Here is a 23,769-nt window from a genome sequence, read left to right as displayed (position 1 = left end):
CCTCCTGACATCCATGCTACCATCTTCCAAAATACCTAACCTGTTGACCAAGCCCTCCTTTGTGACCCACCAATCCAACACTGGCTTTTAGCAGGCCTTGTCACTTACTAGCTGTGTCAAGTTTCTTACCGACTCCAGCCTGTTTCCTAATATAGAACAACGAATTTGTACATTGCAGGATTTTTATGCAATTCCAATGTGTATAAACACGTGAAGTGCTTAGGGCAGTGCTTGGCACATAGCAAGCGCTTATGCTCAGGATTGCCTCCTGCTTTCCCTTCCTTCCTTATGAACAGAAAGTTAGTTTTATTGAGGAGTGAAATATACTCAGCTGAAGAAACAAGTTCCTAACCTCCCTTGCAAGCAAGATGCATTATGTGGCACAGGTCTGCTATGAAATATAAATCAGAGTTGCTGAGTGGGGCTGAAAAGAGTAAACTCAGCAAACATATACTCCTTTGCCCTTTCCCATTTTTCCCGACAAATTTTAGATGTGATGATGTGGTCACAAAAAGGTCTCAAAACCATAAGGGGGAGACCAAGAGAATTACAAAGGCCTCAGCTCTGCAACCATGCACCACTAAACCCCGGCCACCAGCAGTCAGTCTAGTTCTATAGTTTTTGGTGAGGGAAAAACAGAGTCAACTTCTAACTGCCTTAGGGTATGTTTTCTCAGGTTGCTCTTACTTGCAGCCAAAAGCACTCCCTGATCCAGTTAACTCTTATTATTATTAAATTAGCATCTGCAACAATTTATTTCATTATCTGTTTATGTTTGGTTTCTCTACCAGACAAAAAGTGTCTTATTCATGTTCATACAACACCTCTCACCAAGCAAGTGTTCAATAAAAGTTAAATGAATGAATGAAGTGACAATAATGGCCATCAGAGTTTGTCTCCAGTTCTTTTATAAGAGAAAAACATTACTCTTAAATTTCAGAAATATTCTTCTTCCTCCCTAACTGAATATTCTTCAAAGAATTTAGCATTTGTAAAAGTTCCCATAAAGTGCCTGAACCTAAAGTTATTTCTTTAACAAGCACTGACATAAGAGTATTGTGTGCCAGGCACTGCTTTCAATGCTTTCACAAACAACTCCTTTTATTCTCATAACAACCAAATGAGTTAGGCACTATTATCCCCATTTTTACACATCAGGAAGCTGAAGTGCAGAGAGGTTAAATAAGTCACCCGAGGTCATACAGTCAGCAACCAGCAGAGCCAGTACTGGATTACATACAATTTGGTTCCAGAGTTCATGTCCTTAACTGATATTCTCCACTACTTCTCAACCACTAACTGTGACGGTACATTCTTTCTGTTTCTGTGTAAACAAGGAAGGAGATGGGAGAAATTCGATCTGAATATCTATGAAGATTCTTGGCTCCAAAGATCAGCTGGGACCCAATGCAGAGGTTACTTGGCTAGAGTGGACATTATCAAATGTACAACGAAGGATGACAGAAATAATTGTGCAAGGAATTGTACATTTTAATTCTCTTAAGAACTTCCACGGTTGAAGATGAAGAAAATGAAAGGCAAAAGAAGAATTGATATTACAAGAAAAGTCTTTTAAGTGGCAAATACAAGTAAATGACACAAAAAGCTTTCTAATGGCAAGCTAATCAAAATGACTACCTAAGATCCAATTTTAAAAAACCTTTTAGCTGTAAGATATTACCCAGGTACTCTGCTCTTGAAGCAACATTAGAAAAATTATTTAAAAGAACTCCAGGAATGTGAAGATGCATTTTCATCTTTCTGCAGCAATTCTCAAAGTAGCCACAGGAAGACATTCCAGCTGAATGATTACTTATACTAAATTCTGCACAATTTATCTCTCACACAGATTCTGCAGCCAGTAATTATCAGCAACCAGGCCCAATTCCATGGTATTGACAGTGGTATCTGTCATGTCTTCAGGCAACTCCACTACCAAGGGCCCTGCAACAAACACAAACAGGCAGAGTGTTCTCCTATCTACAGTGACATCTAGTGTTAAGAAACTAAAACGCGCTCTGTAGAACATTTATTCCCATTACTATTGTATTTAAATGCATATTATAAAACAGGAATATATATAACTCTTAAGGTAAATAGTTTTTCCCATAATTGGGACTGCCAATTGTCAATTGTATTATACTCCAATCTTTAAAATATCTCATAAGATTAACCCATTGAGAAGACACAGTTGCTTTGTTAAAGTGAAGAAATCATTTTGTTCTGCAACAGTTTTGTTTTAAATGCAAACATATCTTTACTTACTAACAGCAGACTGGAATGTCAGGGGATTTTGCAGACATTAAAAGACACCTTGTTAAATTCAACAAAAAGCAATCTGGTTTAATATAATAATAAATACAAGCCCTTTATTCAAAATCAACTTGTAAAATCTCTGAAGGAGAACAATTTAAATGCAAATGAGCCCATTATAGCATGGTTTCTGATTTAGGTATATCATGGGCTAAATCTTGTCTCCAAATTTTACATCTTAAAATTAGATTCTAAAAGATGCAGGCTAGCCACATTCTCCTCATCAAAGTGAAGTATCATTTCGGTTCTGACAACAAAGGTGTTTGGATACCTTTTTTATTAATTGATTTATTTATTTAGAGACCGAGTCTCGCTCTGTCGCCAGGCTGAAATGCAGTGGTGTGATCTTGGCTCACTGCAAACTCTGCCTGCCGGATTCAAGCAATTCTCCTGCCTCAGCCTCCCAAGTAGCTGGGACTACAGGCATGCACCACCACATCTGGCTAATTTTTGTATTTTTAGTAGAGATGGGGTTTCACCATGTTAGTCAGGCTGGTTTTGAACTCCTGACCTCATGAGCCACCCATCTCAGCCTCCCAAAGTCCTGGGATTACAGGCGTGAGCCACTGCACCCAGCCTGGATGCCATTTTTAAAGGTAAATAAGGCATAATTAAAGACCACTGAATTAGAAATGAGAAAACAGAATCTAGCCCTGGGTCTACCTAAAACATTCTGAGACCAAGTTATGTAATTTATCTTGCCTTCAATTTCCTTGTGTTTGTTTTTTTGTTGTTGTTGTTATTTTTTTTTTCTTACCAAAAAGAAAAAAAAAGAAAGAAAGAAAGAAAAAGAAAAAAGATGGTGGAGAAGACAGGGAAGAGTTTAGCCTAGATTCTTTCCTGGACTCTTTGCTGTAACATTCTATGTTCTATGAACAAGATAATCTCTAAGATCTCTTTAAACCTCACTTTAGTTATTTAAGTCATAGACAGTGCCACAGCACTTTGAGGAGAAGAGTGTTAAGACACATTAAGACTCAAGCAACAAACAGAGTGTGCACTGAAATCGGTATGGAGTAAAAGATCTCTTTAAGATGTTTAGATGATGACTCCTGACCTAAGTCAAAGATGTACTAAATCCCATCCACTATGACTCTGCACTTCAGCAAGCATCATCTAAAGTCTCTTAATAAAGATGTTCAGAAATCGTGTCCTTTAAGGGGGTTTTATTGCTAAGCCAGGATAGTCATGCACATGTTGGGTAAGTGAGGATTTGCTAACAGAGTACGTTTTAGGTCTTTGTTAGGGTTACAGGGAATGTTTGCTGAAAAGGTTTTCTAAGATGAAGAAACAATTCTAAATAATTCAAAATACGCCTGGCATTTTCTACTACAATTATGGTTATTACTCTCTTACTTGGCAGAAACAACTTTGACCTGGCTGAAAAGAAACAGCTAAGGCTTAGAGGTAACAGCTACAAAAGATAAAAGGGGGAGGAAGCAGCCAGCAGAATGAGTAAGCAAACTAAACAAGGAAGAGAGAAAGGAAACGAAGCAAGCAGAACCCAAAAGACTCACCACAGTTGGGATGGCTCCAGACCACTGCACTGGAATACCCCGAGGACCTCAGAAGGTACCGATGGGCATCTGGGACGAGTGGTGACTGTATGAGTGACAGCTCTTCAAGATAACTGGGATGGCAAGTTTATGCAAAACTGAAGTGGAGTGAATAGGAGACAGCTGGAGGAGTGCCCAGAGACTGAGGATGTTAAATGCTGGGACAAATCACTTGATGACAAGGTTCAGAGGGCAAATCATTTGAAAATGATGCAAATTAAAACCAACCAAAAGTTTTTTCCATACCTTCAGGAAATTAAAAATAGAACCATAATGTGATACAACTAGATACCCACTATAGTGGCTAAAGTGAAAAGGACAAAAAACAGTGAATGTCATAAGGATGTGGAGTAACTGGGCTGCAGAGCAGGTGGGAATGCAAATGGTACAACCACGTTGGAAAACTACTTTCAGTGTCTACTAAAGCTAAACATACAATAGTCCCCCTTTATCCGCGGTTTCACTTTCCAAGGTTTCAGTTACCCATAGTTAACTGTGGTCCAAAAATATTAAATGGAACATTCTAGAAAGAAACAACTCAAAAGTTTAAAATTACACACTGTTCTTAGTCGCATGATGAAATCTCTCACCTTCTCGCCCAGGACACAAATCACCCTTTTTCCAGCATATTCATGCTGTATCTCCCCCAGACTATTAGTAGACAGTTATTAGATCAACAGGTGTACCGTTTGTATTCAAGTCACTCTTATTTTAATTGTTCATGGCCCCAAAGCACAAGAGTAATGATGCAGGTATACTGTTACAATTATTTGATTATTAGCTATTGCTGTTAATCTCTTACTGTGCCTAATTTATAAATGAAACATTATCATATGTATATGCATAGTATACATAGGGCTCAGTACTATCCGAGGATTCAGGCATTCACTAGGGGTCTTGAAATCCATCCCCTGCCGATAAGGGGGACTACTGTATACCTGCTCAATAACCCAGCAATTCTACTTCCATGTATACGCCTAACAGAAATATGTGCATACACTCACCAAAGACATGCTGAAGAAGATTCATGGCAGCACAATTTCTAACAGCCCAAAACAGAAAACAACTGAAATTCAAAGAGTACAATGAATAAACTATGGTATAGCCACATTGCATTATACAACTATGTACAAAGACATAAGTAGATCTCATAAACATAACATGGAATAAATATGGTAAACATACACCATAGAATACTATGCAGCCATAAAAAGAAGCAAGATCAGGTCCTTTGCAGGGACATGGATGGAGCTGGAAGCTATTATCCTCAACAAACTAATGCAGGAACAGAAAACCAAATACTGCATGTTCTCGCTTATAAGTGGGAGTTGAACAATGTGAACATAAACAAGACACAGGGAGGGGAACAACACATGCTGGGGCCTGGAGACGGCTGGGGCAGGGGGAGGGAGAGCATCAGGAAAAATAGCCACTGAATGCGGGGCTTAATACCTAGGTGACGGGTTGATAGGTGCAGCAAATCACCACGGCACACATTTACGTCTGTAACAAACCTGCATGTCCTCCACACGTACCTCAGAACTTTTAAAAAAATTAATATTGAATAAATAAGGCCAGTCAAACAAAAAAATATACAGTTGTGCACTACATAACGTTTCAGTCAGCGATGGACCGCATATACAATGGTGGTACCATAAGATTATAAAAACCCCATATTTTTACTGTACCTTTCCTATGTTTAGATATGTAAATACTTAGCATTGTGTGCGAACTGCTTACAGTGTTCAACAGAGTAACATGCTCTACAGGTCTGTAGCCTAGGAGCAACGAGCCATACCATATAGCCTAGGTGTACAGCAGGCTATACCATCTAGGTCTGTGTAAGTCATTCTATGATGTCTGCACAGTGACAAAGTTGCCTAATGACACATTTCTCAGAACACATCGTTGACATTAAGCGACACGTGACTGTGCTCTGTACATTCCATGTGTACAAAGTTCAAAGCAGACTAAACAACACTAAGCTTTCAGACCTCAGGTTAGACATCTCCCTTAGTACATCCTCCTCCTAGGAGGAGTACTGCTAGAAGGGGACACGGCAGGGACTCCTTTGGTGCTAACACTGTGTTTTTCTTCACCTGGGTGCTGGATGTACAGGTGTGCTTAGTTCCTGAAAACCCGCCAAGCAGTACTCGTGATTTGCATAATATTTGGTATAGATGTAATATATAAATGCCCAGACAGAGGCTGGGCTCCAAGGGCATATTCAAAAAGGAAGAGTATTTCAAAACAAAACCCAGAAACAAGGGACAAAAAGAAAGCCCTCATTGAAGACCTTTCATGACAGAGAAACACAGCAAGGTCCTTGCACCCAAGACATGGGCGCTCTGTACAGCCTTCTAAGGAAGAATCCAAGTCTTTCTTAGACAGAAGGAATCCTCAGAGTTCTCCTAGACCAGCCTACCCACTTGTGATTGAAAAAGCTGAGACCAACAGAGAGAATATAACTTAGTCAAAGTCACAAAACTAGTACGTGACAGGCCCAAGGGCAAAATCCAGGTCACCTCAGTTAATAAGACTTAAATAATTATAAAATACTCAAGATGTCAAAAGAATTAATTATGTGAAAACTCAGAACGAGTAGGAACTCAAAAAAGGACAAGGCTTTTGTGTATTTCATTCAAATGAGATAAGCACTCAAGAGGTGACACAATGCACGAACATCCAGAGAGGAGGAAAGAGCTAGGAAGCTGGCAATGTCTACACATCTTAATCTGGATGTGGGTTACATGGGGTACACAGAGGTAAAAATTCATGAGCTGCATATACCATCTCTTCACACTTTGTGTACGTTAAATCTCAAAAGCCAACTCAAATGGTTTTTTTTTTTAATGTTCTATGAACAAATAACTGCATTTAACACAATGAATCTATTCAGTTAAAATTTCTTTTTGAATGGCATCACCCAGTGTCTCCAAATGCTTGTATGAGTGTACAATTTGGGGATTGCAAAACATGCCGAGTTAAATAAACCATTTGATTCTATGAACCTATTACCATGCAATAAACATGGAGAGATGTGTTTGAAGGGATGATCTTCCACATGCTTTAGGGCTGTGGTTCCCAACTCTTGAGAGGTTCAGGACACTTTTGTCAAAAACAGAGATTTGGGGATATCACACCCCTAATCATTCTCCTTCCATGTGTCTGCAGTAGGCTGAGAAAACTGTTTTTTAAAAAGATCCCCAGTGATTCTGAGTGGAAACCACTTCTGTATGGAAGTGGTTTAAAGACAGGGTCTCACACTGTCACCCTAGCTGGAGTGCAGTAGTGTAATCACAGCTCACGGCGGTCTCAACCTTCCAGGCTCAAGCAGTCCTCCTGCCTTAGCCTCCCAATTAGCTGGGACTACAGGTGTATGCCACCTGTCTAGCTAATTTTTTTTCTGTAGAGACAGGGTCTCTCTGTGTTGCCCAGGCTGGTCTCAAACTCCTGGCCTCAAGCAATCCTCCCACTTCAGCCTCCCAAAGTGCTGGGATTAAAGGCATGAGCTACCACACCTGTCCAAAAACCAACTTCTGAGGTGGAGAATAACTGCTATATGTGGTTTTGGATGAGAAACAGGACTTAGCAACCTAAAGAAGTGTCACGTCAAACTCTGTTGCTTGACTTCCATCAACTCTGCTGGGAATGGCAGTACGCTTTCACTCTAACTGCGAGAACAAAAAAGGCTTAAATGTTTAATGTACTGGACCTAGAGGAAAATGACCATCTTCCATGATGTCTGTGTTGCTAGATTCTTTTTTTTTTTTTTTTTTTTTTTTTTTTTTTAATTATACTTTAAGTTCTAGGGTACATGTGCATAACGTGCAGGTTTGTTACATATGTATACTTATGCCATGTTGGTGTGCTGCACCCATCAACTCGTCAGCACCCATCAATTCATCATTTATATCATGTATAACTCCCCAATGCAATCCCTCCCTCCTCCCCCCTCCCCATGATAGACCCCAGTGTGTGATGTTCCCCTTCCCGAGTCCAAGTGATCTCATTGTTCAGTTCCCACCTATGAGTGAGAACATGCGGTGTTTGGTTTTCTCTTCTTGTGATAGATTCTTTCAGGGAGAATTCAGAGCTATTTGGAACCAACTCCTCTCATCCATTTGACAAAGACAACTTAGGAAGGCTGGTTTTAGTTGGAAAAGTTTCACATCCAGGAGGTTCAGAGTAAACAAAATTAATAAGGAGAAAATGGATGACGTTACTGTAATGCTGACTGTGTGCTAGACACCACTCTCAGCACTTCGCACTACTCCTTTCTCACCTTGTATGACAGGTACAATTACTGTCTGCATCTTAAAGTGACCTGTGACCACCGTCAGAAAAATGACAATGCTGGATCCAGAATAACAAAGGTGACACTGTGAAGTACTAGATAAGATGTGAGAAGTGCACAGCCATCTCCCTCCTTGGAAATATCAGAATATTCTGGTGATAGACATCCACATGCAACTTAGGCCCTTATTCGTTTGTCAGTAGATGCCCATTAGCTAATTATGCTGATCAGCATAATCTGATACTTACAGATACATACTTCTTAATACCAACACTTCTTCTGCCTGGAGCTCTGCTGCCTGGAGTTAAGAGAAACTGCTATCATCCTTAAATAATGCAAAGGCAAAATCAACCAGGATGCTAACGAAAAGTAATCTCTGAAAACTGGCTGTTGTGATACAAACGGAAGGCAAGTCCAATCTGTCGCTCCTAGTAACTGTTGAGAGGTAGGCTGGGATGGAAAACATCAAGCTGAACAGATCAATGGGAAATTGAGCCAAATTCAAAACTACCTGTGAAAGACTGGAGAAAAGAACACACCCACATTTGGAGCTCATTTTAAATCATGTAATCAATCTAAAGGAGAAAAGGAAAATGACTTTAAATACACAGAATTTGTTGTGCGCCATTCTTCAGTTCTAACACCAGAAAACAGAGGGCTCTCCTGTTAGGGAATGTTCACACCACAGTACAGATATTCAGCTGCTCTTTTACGTAATTTTTCAGCTCAGTAGAGGATTCCTGAGTCATAAATATTTTCTCTCAAGAAGTAAAAGAATGCTTCAACTCATGCGCATCTCCTGTTTGCCTTGAATATATATGACACTATAGTAAGTGCCCAAGTTCTATTATCTATGGTAGGATATGTGAATGGTGTCACCCAGAATCACCTGCTCCCCCAACCCCAGCTCACAGAAGCTGCGGTGAATGAGCTTGACCTCACTCCAAAGGGCCCAGAGGCAGTCCCCGATTTATCTCAATCAATCAGGGTAAACTATCCCTTATCACACAGGTTGGTTTAGATAACCTAGACCTAAGCCAGTCAGCATACAGTGTCTCCCTGGCCCCAGAGACTGGTTCAGAAATGCACCATTCACTGCAGAGTTCAAAACGTTGTTGGGAACTCAGGAATGCACACTCCTTGAATTTGGGTACGCGTTAGGGAGATATGAAGCTGTAATTGCTGCTCTCCCTTTGCCGTTCTGAGGGTAGACAGCCTAAGGAGTTAAGTCGATACCAAAAAGTAGAACCAAGAAGAATCCTGGTGAGCCAGAGCCCTGATCAAACGATGCCTAAACTCCATTCCACCATTACTCTTCTGTGAGCTAGTAAACCCCTGTACCATATAATCCAGTTTGGAATTGGGTTTTCTGTTATTCAATGTAAACAGGCAAACATAAAAAGCTACCTGATAAAATATGTCTAAGTAACACCAGCTTGTATCTGTATAAAACTACATACTTTAAAAAGTTTCCATATACATAATTTCATTTCTTTTCTGCCCAGCTGAGAAGATAGGTATTACTGGTAACCCAACTTTACATCAGAACGGATAGATTCAGAGTAAACAAAATTAATAAGAGAAAAAGGATCACATGCTGTAATGCTCACAGTGCTGACCATGTGCTGGACACTGTCCTCAGCCTCTGTGTGTGTTCCTTTCTCCCCTTATATGATAGGAACTACTATTGCTGGCATCTTGCAGTGAGGTTCTGAGAAACAGAAAGTGACTGGTGACCGAGGTCAGAAAAATCATAAATTATTGATCCAGAATAACACATAGACAAAAGTCACTAGTCTAGGCAGGCAGAAAACCATCTCCTTGCTCCCTGGCTCACTATTGCTCCACCAACCACCGGCTCCTCTCCAAGCTCACAAGACTTAGATATCCTCCAAGGTGAGTTAAATGTGTTCCTGGGAGACATAAACAATCAACTTATCTGTGTCGTGAACTTGCGTTTTTTTAAGCTTCTTAGCCAACTAAACCAAGTTCCTAAGATGCAGCATCCACTGAGTACAAGTGTACATAAAGCACACTTCCATATGACCAGTCAATCTTTTCCTCTCCGATCGTAGCAATAAATATGCAGTCAGAGCCCATCAGTGCACATGCCTCACTGAAAAAGATCAGAAGGAAAATCCCTTATGCATTCAAAATAATTTATTACATGGCACCAACATTTAACATGGTGCACATGAATTATTTCTGAGCCTTTTTGCTCCAGAAATGTTATTCAAAAGTAAGAACCAGCATATACTTGGAATACCTTTATTTATGAGCAGCTCCTTCAAGATGAGAACTGCAATGGAAAATACAGTAGGCTTGGCATTAATAACAACATCAGAGCTGGTTCTGCGAATAGCTCAGCTCACCTCTGACCCTGCCAAGTGCGACAGCACTGACAGTCATCTCCCCTGTTAATTATCAAGTCCCAGTTGCAGAGAACAATGAACTTTGTTTATTACTTTGCCTTTCATCTTAAAATACAGTTGCAAGAGCAGAAATTTAGAAAAGGAAGAACACAATTTGATAGAAAATAGCAGCCTGAGTCTAACTTTAATGAGAGGCTGACAAATTAACAACTGCATACTATATAAAATACAGTAACATCTTTTTTCCCTTGTTTTAAGATCAAGGAAGAGCCAATGAGATAGTATATGTAAATGCATTAAAAAAAGATAAAAGGCTTTGCACGAGATGGTACTGGTCGTGGCTTTTGTTCAGACAGACTCAAAATCATCCATGCTAGTCTGCAAATTAAAGCAGAGAGACAAATAATATCTCATAATCCACTCTCAAGTCATCTTCATTGCAACCCCTGATCCTAAATCCTTCCTCCTTCCAACACTCTCTTCTATAGGAAGACAGGAACACACACTCATACATACACAGTGGTAAACCACTGGGGCCAGCAGAAGGCAAAGGAACAAAGAAAATAGGGGAAAAAAGATGCTCGTGGCAGATTTTTTTGCAAAAAATGACAAGAATTATTGATCTCCCTGTACTCATTCCTTTGGGTATTCCCCTCACTCCTACACTCTGGTTGTACCCATGACAACCTTTAGCCAATGAGGCATTAGCAAACAAGATGCAACTGAAAGCCTGAAAAATGCTTGGACACTGGGGTTATCCTTTCTTGCCATTCTTAGGATCCAGAGACCACCACTTAAAGAGCTAAACTGATGGGGACGAGAGACACAAGACCAAATCATTCCCAGCTGACATCGAGCCAGCCACCAGCCACGTGAGTCCATCTTAGACCATTCAACTCCAGGGCATGAGTGAAGGCAGGAGAAATCCACCCAACCAGGCTGGTCCACAAAAATTATGGGAAATAATCACAGTCTGTTTAAGCCACTAGGTTTTAAGGCAGTTTATTCTATAGAAAAAACCTCAAACTTGTCCTGAAACTTCTCAAAAATGGAAGAACAAGCTGAGTTCAATAATTATTCATGGAACACTTCCTATTTATAAAGAGCTACTGCACAAGACACTAGAATTTTTAAGGGATTCAAAGATGAGCAAAACGTTTTCCCTGACCTAAAGGAATTTATAATTTAACTGAGGGAATGACAAACATATGGATAGTTACAACAACATGAAGGATGAAATATCATCCCCTCCCATCTCCAGGAACAGCTGTCATTCCATGCAGGAACTCGTTCCTCCATATAACTTCTGCAGTAACATACAGCCACACTGGGCCTTTGAAACCAACCATTCAGTGTTCAGATCTACTGAGCAATAAACAAAACAGACAGAAACTGTGTCCTCATGGACTTTATATCCTAATGGATGTCAATTTATAGAATACTTTCTATATTGCAAGGGCTTTTCAAAGTGCTTTACGTGTATGTGTGCAGACATGCTTAAGTATACACATGCGTATATAAATTCACTTAGCATAAGTTATCTTCTTAAGTAAATTTAACTAATAAAATACTAGAATTGAAAAAGTCTTATTTATTTTACATAATCTCAGGCTTCAAATATTAGAGATTCTGCGAGCCGAACTCTGATATTGTTGTATCAACAAATGTATTTTAGGCCCGTTTTGGTTAGAAATCAGAGGACAAGACTAGATGAGACCATGGGAGCTTTGCAGAACAATACCCAATTGTGGGGAAAAGTCTTCTAGCACTTCTAGAATGCAATCTCCATGAGGGCAGGGATTCTTTGTTTTGCTCACTGGGTATACCCGGTGCCCAGAACTATGCCTACCACATAAGATACTCTCAATAAACATGTGCTTAATGAGGGAGGGAGAAAGGAAAGGAGGGAGAAAGGAAGGGAAGCTGGGAAAGAAATTCTATTATGGGGAGAATATTTTCAAACTCATAGTAATGCTAGGAATTTCCTTCTCAGCATAGGTAGCAATCCTAGTTCATCAGAAGGTCAGCATGTCAAAGGATGCCCACCACCTCTCATCTCTTCTTCCCCCAAAAGTTTTCAAAAGTTTGAAAATAGTTTTTTAAAATTACAAAAATGTATCTCACAGGAAATTTACTGAGATCCTACAGGCATGACCTACACATGGACTGCACTAATCCACAGGCACTGAACCATACTGACTCGATTTTTACAATGAAAACCAAAGGGGAAAGAGCACTGACTTCTCAAATTACCACTGCAGCCAATTTCTGCTTGGATAAACACTTGGAAACTCAATATATTACCGTCACGTAGCCGAATGAGCTCTGGAGTCAATACTTTCTATTTTTAGAGCGGCGATAACTAACTATAAACAATATGTGTGATGATCTGAAGCATCAAATGCCCAAAGAGCTGTGGGTAAAGGAAGCGGGTAACCCACGGCTGAAAGAAACGTCTCCTCCTTCATCTAAAATCCAGGGGAAATCGATGACCATAAATAAAAGTATCCCCCAGATCTACTCCCAGGTTCAATGTTTGTACCAAGAAGAGGTCAAGATTAACTGCATTTAAACGAGAGAGGTCACAAAAAATGTTGTCTCCCCCATGCTTTGTCTGTAGGTTTTCCAGAAACCAGAGGATTCAATGCCCTGGACAACAGGAGTCCAGAAGACCACAGGAAACTTGTTCCACAAACCTGACCTGCCACGAGCCTGCTGAGCAACAGCCCCAGTTAGGAGAGCTGCTTCCGAATCCATTACACTCCCATTACACATCTCCATGAAATGGAAAACTGCAGGCAGTCAGAGAAAAAAATCTTTTATAGGTTGCCATAATCTTCTGGAGACAAAAAGTTCAGTGGATTGATTCTATTATAAAACAGATATAAGCTGGTTGAAAGCATACCTCCCCATGAAATTTAAACTCAGAAAATCTTAAGCCAGAAAAGGATCCCAATCTCATTTTACTATATCTCGTTAGTCAAAACATTTTGAAAGAGTAAGAAGTTCTCTTTCATCGGTGTGCTGCCCACCCCGCCCTGGCCCTGTAGTACCCTGCCTCTCCTCCTCCCCCAGAGAAGGAATACCAGGACACCAGCGCAACTTAAACTTCAATCATTTACATTAGGATCCCATCATCACATGGATTCAAATATGCTCCATCCTCCAAATTCAGTTTTCGACAAACACTAATTGTTAAGTGTGTAAGATACCTAATAATTCCACATAATTAAAGTCTAAAGAAAACAACTTCAATCCAACTTATACAAATTGCTCACTTTCCAAGGAAAAGCCTCTCCAGCTAAGCATCTGCACGTGAGCGCCTGCTTCTCCTCTCCCCACCCGCTGCCACGCCACAGTCAAAAGTCCTGTGCAGGCCATGAAAACACCAAAGCCAGCCAGACACTGGAGCCATCAAAGGATATGTTTTCAGCAAAAAAAAAAGGGGGGGGACCTTATTGATTAAAAAATGAGAAGAATAACCAATGCCAGAAGGATTTAAACAGAGAGTACTCTGAGGGCTGTGAGGACCACTTTGCAGCTCTGCTCTGGACAGACACTCACAGAGGCAGCTCTACCTTCTGCTGCACCATCTGTCAAAGGGCTGCCAGCTTGGCGCTGCAGTCCAAACTGTCTGTGAGTTATTTTGAAGCACAGAGCTCAAGGAGTTATTTGGAAGCCAGATGACATACCTTGAGCATTTTTCTTTAACTGTTCATAAAATTCTAGAACAGAGAAACCAAAATGTATGCAGGACAGATAAACCCAAAAGGGCATAAAGACTGCGGTGAGGAAGGAGAACACAGGAATGGAGAAAAAAACTAGGGATTCCTCCTCTTAAAGGATCACTTCAGAAAAATCATTATCAATAAAACATAGGGGACTTGTAAAAGCCAAGCCTAAAGGTTCACAGGGCAGGGGGACTGAGTAGTCACTTTGTAAACTACTTCAAACACCAGGCAGTCAGCACAATATTGTAGCCACACAAAAGGGAAACTGATATGAAGGATCTCAAGAATCCATTGATGTCAAGGCTAGATTTATCACAACACTAACTTCCTAGTTCCAAGAGAATCACTGCAGTTTGAGATAAATTTAGCCAGGATGAAAATCACACTGAGGCAGCATCCTAACAAAAAGACCAGAAAGACCCAAGAAGAGAGCTTCGTATGTGAACAGAGCAGATTCTGAGGTGCTCGCAGTGCAGTCCAGAGCCTGCATGTGGAACACACTTGGGTATCAAATGTATCAGACAAAGCCTAACCACAAAACAGAAACTGCTTCAGTATTTAAATCCAAGGGACTTTAACACCAAGAATTGGTTACTTAGCTGAAGGAACAGCTGGAAAGCCATTGGGAACAGTACGGTCACCCAAAAACTGGCAACAGCAGAGACCAGCATCACCCTAGGCAAGTGGGGCAAAGGCACGAGGGGGTATTTCCCGAGAACAAGGCTATGTCACCTGGCAGAACTGCAACCACAATGGGCTGGTCCTCACTGCGGGAGCTGGGGCCTTGGGGAAGAGGTACCTGCTGCTGGGGATGCTAGGCGAGGCTGAACAGGGAGGGCCTGGTTTCTCTCTTCCATCTCCACAGGGATCCAGGAGTCCAGAAAAGGGTGGCCCACAGGCGTTAGCCCATGAGACAGGGTAGAGCAGGAGAAAGAGAACAGGTACGAGGACAAGGAAGCCTAAGACCACTCAGCATTTCCTCAGTGTGTCTAAATCAGCACTGTCACCCCAGCACTTTGGGAGGCCAAGCAGGAGAAATGCTCGAGCCCAGGAATTCCAGACCAGCCTGGCCAATGTGGTGAAACCCCATCTCTATAAAAAATACAAAACTTAGTCAGGCATGGTGATACATGCCTGTAGTCCCAGCTACCTGGGAGGCTGAGGTGGGAGGATTACTTTAGCCCAGGAGGTTGAGACTGCAATGAGCCAAGATCGCACCACTGCACTCCAGCCTGGGTGACAGAGTAAAACCCTGTCTATAAAAAAAAATCAGCACTCAATCTGGAAGGTACAGACTGGAGATCAACTGGAAGATCCCCGGGGATTTCTTAAAATGAGGATTCTGATCCAGGAGGTCTGGAGCTGGGCTTGAGGGCCTGCATTTCTAAGCAGCTCCCTGGTGATGCTGATGCTGCTGTCCATGCTATGCTCTGAACAGCAAGGATCTAACTGATCCAAATGAAGGACTGAGCTGAACTTCAGCCATATTCCCGCCGAGAATAAAAATGCACAGTCATACAAGAGTCCTTCTAGTAGGAATGAGAAAGTAAGATGAAAAACATAGCGAAGAGCACAACTGGGGCAGGACTGCTGCCTGCACCACACTCCCTGTCACTCTGCCCACTAGGTCATCAGATTTGTATGGCTCAGGGCTGTTGCTATGGGCTGGATTATGTCACCCTAAAATTCATGTTGAAGCCTTAACCACTAGTACCTCAGAATGTTACCATATTTCGAGATAGGGCCTTTCATTGTTAAAATTAATTAAGGGGATTAAAATGAGGTTATTAGAATGGGCCCTAATCCAATCTGACTGGTGTCCTTATAAGAAGAGGAGCTTAGGCCAGGCATGGTGGCTCACGCCTGCAACACTTTGGAGGCTGAGGCGATTGGATCACCTGAGATCAGGAGTTTGAGAACAGCCTGGTCAACATGGTGAAACTCCGTCTCTACTAAAAAGACAAATAATAGCCAGGCATGGTGATGGACACCTGTAATCCCAGCTACTTAGGAGGCTGAGGTATGAGAATCACTTGAACCTGGGAGGCAGAGGTTGCAGTGAGCCGAGTTCATGCCATTGCGCTCCAGCCTGGGCAACAAAAGCGCAGCTCCATCTCAAAAATAAAGTTTCAAAAAAACACAGAAAAAAGAAGAGAAGCCTAGGATACACACAGGGAGACCAAGTTGCAGGCACATAAGAAAAGGCCATATGGAGATACAGACAAGAGAGGACCATCTGCAAGCCAAGGAGGGCAAGGGGGAGGGCCTCAGGAGAAGCTAAATCTGCCAGCACCTTGATCTTGGACTTTCAGCCTCCAGAACTGTGAGCAAATAAAAGTCTGTTGTTTAAGCCATCCAGTCTGTGGTATTTTGTTTTGGCAGCCCTAGCAGATTAATACAAGGTTTTTATTTTTGTTTCTTGATACTAACCTAATCCCGTACGTTCTCACCGCATGCCTGCTCTATGAGAAGCAGAGTGCTAGGAGCTGGCTCGCGGAATGATAATGAGACAGTCCTTGGCCAGATCCTGCTCCTGTTTCTCTGTGTGTAAGAGTTGGCAGAAAGAGGAAGAAACCAATACCACCTAACTCAGAGGACAAAGAATCCTGTGGCAGAAGCAAAACCAAATACTGCAGAAGCACAAAGGAAAAGAAAATTCATAGTAACTGGGAAGTAGGGGAGAAGAGGAGTGATCGGGGGAGGGGGGCTTCCAGGTGGATTTTGCTAGAGGCACAGAAAGGGGACACATCCTGAATGATGGAGTAACACAGGCAAAGACCACAAGACACCAGGAAACCCAAAGCCCTGGCGCGCACACCAACCAGCAGCAGGCCCTCTGGCAGGGCGGGGACTCCAGGGGTGGTAGGCACAGAAAGAACTGTGCTAGGACAGATGACACCAACAAGGAGATTAGTGCCTATAGGGGCCAGGCAAAATCTGGGCTTTAGAAAATGAAAAGTAATAAAAATAAGGATGGTAGACTAAGGGGCGAGAGAGTGGAGACATAGAATACAGTACAGAGGATAATAGAACTCTCATTACCTAATTGTCTAAGACCTGCCTTATTAAAATAAACACATGTTCTACTGTCAACTACTTTCAAAATAACTGAGAACTTTTTGATGTCTTCCTCTGTTAACTTGGATATAAGGAAGAGGTTGCCATCCGCTGTGATTTCCAAGCTGGGAAGTAGGGTACGTGGCAGTTATGGATGAGTGCCATGACCCAGTGAGTCAGAAAGAGAACTGAAGACTAAGATCCACATTCTGAGTTCTGCAGATCAAAGCCCAAGTCTCCAGCCACGATGACCATGTTGCCACCAGCTCTGCTGCAGTCAGTGCCTGCTGTCAGAACTCATACCCACCCAGCAGTCTTTCGCTCCCCCTCCACCTTCATTCAACAGGACCATGGATTCCACTCACCCAGGGCAAGGGAAGCCACCGACTAGGTGTAGAAAGAAGGGAACAAAGTCACTCCTTGCTTTTGAGTATCCAAGAGCTTAGGATCTGGTGATTTCCAGGGAAATTTAAGGAACTTTCAAAAGTAATTCTGACTTCAGTGGACCTTCGCCCTACCTACTGACTTCAGCCTCCTGCCCCAGCATGAGAAGGGGTTTCTACAGTCACTCCTCATGATGTATGCCAAAAAACCAAACTCACGGCTCGTAACTCAAACAGGGAATATGAGCACACAGCTCAGGAAACTGCCACTGAGTTGGGGTGGGTTTTATGCAGCATTACTGGAACAATGACTGACTGATATAAAACTCTAACAGCAGAAATACAGGAAAGGATCACACAAACCACACAGACAGAAACTCATCAACTAACAATCAATTTCTAAAGAATGTCTTCATAAAAAACATTTGAGTAGCTCTCCTCTTCACCTTAGTCTTCAGGCACTGTCTTCCAATAAGAGTTTAAGGCAGCCCTTAAAATATCAAACATGAGCAGAAAATGACTACAGGTTTACAGCACAAATGTCAGCAGAAAAGTCTAAAACATGGGTTTATAAGGTCGAGAAAGGGAAAAACATTGAAATAGCATTCTCCTTTCTCATAATGTTTAACACCTAGCAAGCATCACATTTTTTCCCTTCTCCTATGAAAAGTGATAAAAAAGAAAATAATTAGACTTATTTTAAAGGATTGGAATTGGAGGAGGATTTAACTTCAGGACCCAAAATCACCTTCTGAGAAAGAGCATAAGAAAAAGTTCAGGCTGTCATAGCTCTCCGCGTGGATACCCTTTCCAGAAAGCTTATAAAAGCCGTAGTACATTGACATGGAGGGACGCTGCAGCAGCAGCAGAGAAGACAGAGCTTCCGTCTTTTCATCTCCTGCAGCACTGCCTCCTGTGCTAATGTGCACTACGTATACTAATGACTTTTCAATAGCCAACAGTTTGATTTCTTTTTGTTCCTTAAATAGAGCAGATTTTAGTCCTCCCTCTTTGACAAATTTCTGGAGCAACGTTACATGGTGCCATGAAAAGTCAAATGACTTGGGCTTCAGGGACTGAGGCACCAACACTTCTTACAGGGAATGAACTTAAACAACAACAAAGTCACATATTTGGTGAACTTACTCCACATCTGACTATTCTGAAATGTGAATGAAGTCTTTGCTCAGTTTCCTGCACAAAAATCTCTCAACAAAGGAAACATTGCAGAAGTATATCAAAACAATATGACATTATCATTGTCATCAGGAGGAGATTTTGAAAAGTCTGAATGCAGAAACCCTCACTTGTTACAGTACAGAAGAAGCTGGAAAGGCCATCTCTAGGCCCATCACAACCTACCACCATCTAAAACTTAAGCACAATCTCTGATGTCATGAGATACAATCTTTCTGACAACTGAGCAAGCCAAGTTGCCTAAATGGTGCAAGGAGAACATTACATAATGCTGAACCTGCACTCTGAAACAGCTGTCAGATGCAGAGCTCACCTGCAAATCCAAGGCTGGATTTACCCTGTGTAACAGTAACTAAGTGTGCCATTCTCACATGAAGGTGAGCCACATTAGGATTTTGCCAAGACATCTGGCCAAGACTTATCTATCTGGTCTCATCAATATCAGATGGAGATTTTTGTTCTTTGGGAAAGTTTTACCTCAACAGATGTCAAAAACAAATCTCACATTCAATAGCCTCTGAATTCTTTTTTCTTGTGCACAAAGTCGGCCAGATACCACCAAAGCACAAAACTCGAATTTCTGTCTCAAACCTGGTATGGCTGACTCTCAATAGATGACAGAGGTTTTCTACCAACTCAGCAAAAAATGAGAACAAAAGGAAACTTGTATTTTGAAGCATTATGATAAATGGAGGCTACTGCTGACATATTTTCACAGTGAGTCTTGCCAGAAATACAGGCCATCCCAGTCTAGTCCTTGAGACATGCAGAAAAATATTTTGATAGGAAATAACTAGCTTTGAAATTTCTGAAATCTAGCCATGCTTTGCAAGCATATTCTATATTGCCATGGGAAATTTTTTTTCATTTAATATGTTGCTTTGATATTGGCTTTAACAAAAGCAGAAAAGCAAAGTGGATATATTTGAATATTAAATAGAGTTCTAATATGTGCTGAGTTAAAAATGGAAAAGCCCCAACAAGTAAAGGCAAACATCTTAAATATCAATATAACCTGTACATATTAAAACACACAGCTATAATGTCTAATAGCCTTCTTTCTCACTTCTTCAAAATCAAACCAGAACTCCCATCCCATGAAAGTCACTAATTGGCTCCAGTGATCTTACCTTAACAAAGTATATAACTGCCATGTTTGGAGATTAAAAAAAAAAAAAGTTTTACCAGTTTAATCCACCATAGTAAGACTAAAGACTTTTTTTAGTCCTTACTTTCAAAATATTTTGGGTTTCATTCCACTTATTTGTCCATTCCTTGGTCAATTCTTGAACCTGAAAAGAAAAATATATACGTGACTGGTTCATAAGGAAAGTTTATAATTTTCTTCTAGTTTCCGAATTCCAATATCTCGTGGAAAGATGTACTATAATTTTTTAAATGAGATAGTGACTTTTAAATAGAGACTTTTATCCCTGAAAGAACCATCACCAAAGATAAATCAAACAGCTGATTTCATCCTACAACCTACATTACAGCAAAGGAAAGAACAGACAGAAATTTGTCAATTTGCCTAGAATTTCACAACAGCCTTTTTCATGGTGTACTCAATAAAAGCAGCTTCCGTGGATTATTAACCAAAATTCCAAGTTTAAGGATGACAGCGTCCCACTAAATTTGTTAATATTTCATGATTATACTCTAGATACTGAAAAACAGTGATTTATTTTTATTTCTAATTAGATGTGATTAAATCACCTTGGATGCTGTAGTTTTCCTTTAGGAGATAATTTGCTTTTGTAGCTAATTAATAGGGCTTATAAATCTCATTCTATCTTTTTTGTTGTTGTTGTTTTAAAAAGGTGGTTCTTTAATTGACTCTTAGTAAAAGCAAAAATCTTTTGATAAAAATCACTTCTTTCCAGTCGGCTCTAACTTAGGGAAGAAAACATGCTCAACTGTTGAACACAGCACAGCTGGAAACTGCTTCTCAAAGTTAATGGAAATGTTTTGTTAGTTCCCTAAAACTTTTTAAATGATCCTAGTGATTAATTCATTAGGAAACAAAAAGTGATACTTGAGAGGTAGGAAAAATATGAATGAAAAATGTGTTCTGTAGAAAGGAAGAGACCAAGGTCTATAAGAGAGTAGCTTCAGAAAGCCTTTTCCTTTCAGCACCTTTATCATTCCTGCCACCTCCTCATTCCCAGCAGCAGACACCCTCCCATTAAAGCTACCTGGTCTCCCCAGTAAGTTTCCCTATTTAATCAGGCCAAAACAAATGCACAGAATACATCTGCTTGTACTCTCACTGCTAAGATAAAGTGATTTTCTATATGCCATTAAGTATAGTAACTGGAAAGGATATTCAAGTCAGCAAACTTAATGAAAGAAAACATCAGTTATTGACAAGTGTCAATATCCAAGAGGGAAACCAAAATATATCTCATTCACCTATAGTCAATCATTCAGGGGTCCTCAATTTACCTCAAATAAGACTGTGGGAATTCTAAGTTAACTTAAAAAAAAAAAAAATGTCGCTTCTTTTACTAGTTATTAGTGCCAAAATCTATCACCTTCTTGATGAAAAACAAAGGAAATAGGACTGGAAGAGACTCTCTAACTCTGTGCTTTGCTTGTTTTGTTGTTGTTGTTGTTGTTGTTGTTGTCTTTGGGGTTTTTTTGGAGATGGGGTCTCACACTGTCGCCTGGGTTGGAGTGAAGTGGCGTAATCACGGCTCACCACAGCCTCTACCTACCAGGGTTACAGTGATCCTTCCACCTCAGACTCCTGAGTAGCTGGGACTACAGGTGCACACCACCATGCCCAACTAATTTTTGTATTTTTTGTAAAGAGGAGGTCTCATCATGTCGCCCAGGCTGGTCTTGAGCTCTTGGGCTCAGGCGATCTTCCTGCCTCAACCTCCCAAGGTGCTGAGATTACAGGTGTGAGCCACTACACCTGGCCTGCTTGTTTTTACTGGTTTGGTAAGACTGTCCTGATTTATCTTAACCCAGTTCTACACTCCAGTCCTTCATTTCATTACTTGAGTGATACCAACACTACAGACTCCTGATAGCAATAAAAGTCATGTGGCTCTCCTGGCTTTTTGTTTTGAAAAAGCTTTCAGAGAAGGAATATTCTTATGCCTTCTCTCCCTACGGAAGGGGAAAAGACTGTTGTATTGAATTTACTAATTTATACTCATCAGTTAACAGACTGCCACTGGCAATTTATGTGAGAACACAAAGCACCCAACAGTAAATGATTCTGCATTTCACCAACAGAGAGGTTTCTCATTGAAGACATGTGAGCAAATCAATCCTGTTTGAATTCAAACAATTCTAGCTTAGAAAAAGTAAGTATGCCTTGGATTTATTTTACTGTTGTATTTAAATGAAATAATATCCATTTAAAACATTAATTTAAAAATGCAAACATGTGCTACTACTTCTAACAGTGTGATCAGGTGATGAGATTTATAACCAAGCAAATTGCAAACAATTAAAATGGGTCAGCAAAAAACTAGATGATAATTTAGAAAATGTTAGGAACAAGATAGGCAGTCATTTCTGTCACAGCATGTATAATACATCCAAATTAATATGTTTGTTGGTTTTCATTAACTTATTTGGTATTCATGAAAACTGTTGTTAAGAAACAATTTAAGACTATATCCAGATATAGTGTAAATCATAGCACTCAAAATTAGAATTTGAAGCATTAATACATAAAATTTCATTTAAAAATAAGGATTATAAAATTAATGTTTTACTAATGCTATTATCAGGATATTAATCAGCATAATTATCCTAGACATGTCAATTAAGTTCCTAACTACACCCCGATTTTTATCTTCCATATTGTGTATTCTTGAAAAAGCTTTTACCAACAGAATCCAATTTTCTTTTTCAATCTGTTTTAGCAATTCAGCACCATGAAGAAAATCGACTCCAAAAACTGTTCTAATGTCTGTTTCTCTTTTCATAGAAGTTTTAAAAAAACAAAAAAAAAGCATAGAACCAGGCCAGCCATAAAACTGGCTTTTCAAAGGCATGGGCACACACACTGGCTTTAGCCCATAACAGCTCCAGATCTCTTCTCTCTTTGGTTACTCACTGCCATTCTCTCCCATCTCAAACCTCATCTAGCTTCACAGAAACTAAGCACCTAACTAGAGTAATCAGAGATTCCTCAAGCACCACTCTTCCCACTGGAAACAACAAAAAGCTAAAGGATGGTCATTGTTGAGCCTATGGGGAAGACTACTGTTTCATAAATGTTGAACACAGACTCCCTCAAACAGGGACTCCAGTCAACTCTGATGATCCAAGTAGCCTCACTGCTTTGAAGGATCTGCATGTCCATTTAACTAAACATCATGTGCCAGACAAATCCCATTTATTAAACCGCAGAGAATGTGCTGCAATACATACAATGTCAGCTATCGTGCTTCTTTAAAAATGATCACCAACGAGGGAGGGAGGCTAAGTGCAATAAAGAAAAAGAAGGCATCTCAAACGGCAAGTCCTAAAAAAGCATGCACTTAAAATAATAGTAAAAGTTATGATTTTAAAAATGTAAGTCAAAGTATCACTTACTCTTGCTTCATTCTGCTGAAGTTTTTCCTCCATACTTAAAGCTGTGGGGGAGTCTAAGAGGGCAATCTACAATATAAACCAAAAAGAAATCAGCAATTAATAAACAGCAATAATCGAGGTTTTTCCCTGAATATAGAAAATTATCCAAAATTTCACAAAAACTATTAAGAGTAAAAAGTGATGTCCAACACCCTGCCAAAAAGTGTTGAATATCACCAAGTCTTTACTCCATGGGATACATCTCTCATAATATTCAAAACCATGACATCCCAGTAAACCTACATTTGCAATACAAATCAGCAA

The 23,769-nt window shown here is 40.4% G+C and overlaps 1 protein-coding gene across 3 annotated transcripts in view; it reads right to left on the bottom strand.

Moving 5' to 3' along the window:
• Positions 1-23,769, bottom strand: part of KIF16B (kinesin family member 16B) — a 317,342-nt gene that overhangs the window by 218,645 nt on the left and 74,928 nt on the right. For all 3 annotated transcript variants that reach the window (XM_010381460.2, XM_010381461.2, XM_010381462.2), the window contains exons 11-12: positions 23,467-23,532; positions 20,139-20,198 (exon numbers count right to left, since the gene is read on the bottom strand). In XM_010381460.2, the coding sequence (XP_010379762.1) occupies positions 20,139-20,198; positions 23,467-23,532 (126 nt within the window). The remainder of the gene's footprint in view (positions 1-20,138; positions 20,199-23,466; positions 23,533-23,769) is intronic.

The sequence above is a fragment of the Rhinopithecus roxellana genome, chromosome 13 (assembly GCF_007565055.1).
Source record: "Rhinopithecus roxellana isolate Shanxi Qingling chromosome 13, ASM756505v1, whole genome shotgun sequence".
Lineage (NCBI taxonomy): Eukaryota > Metazoa > Chordata > Mammalia > Primates > Cercopithecidae > Rhinopithecus > Rhinopithecus roxellana.
This window is presented reverse-complemented; position numbering and strand designations above follow the sequence as displayed.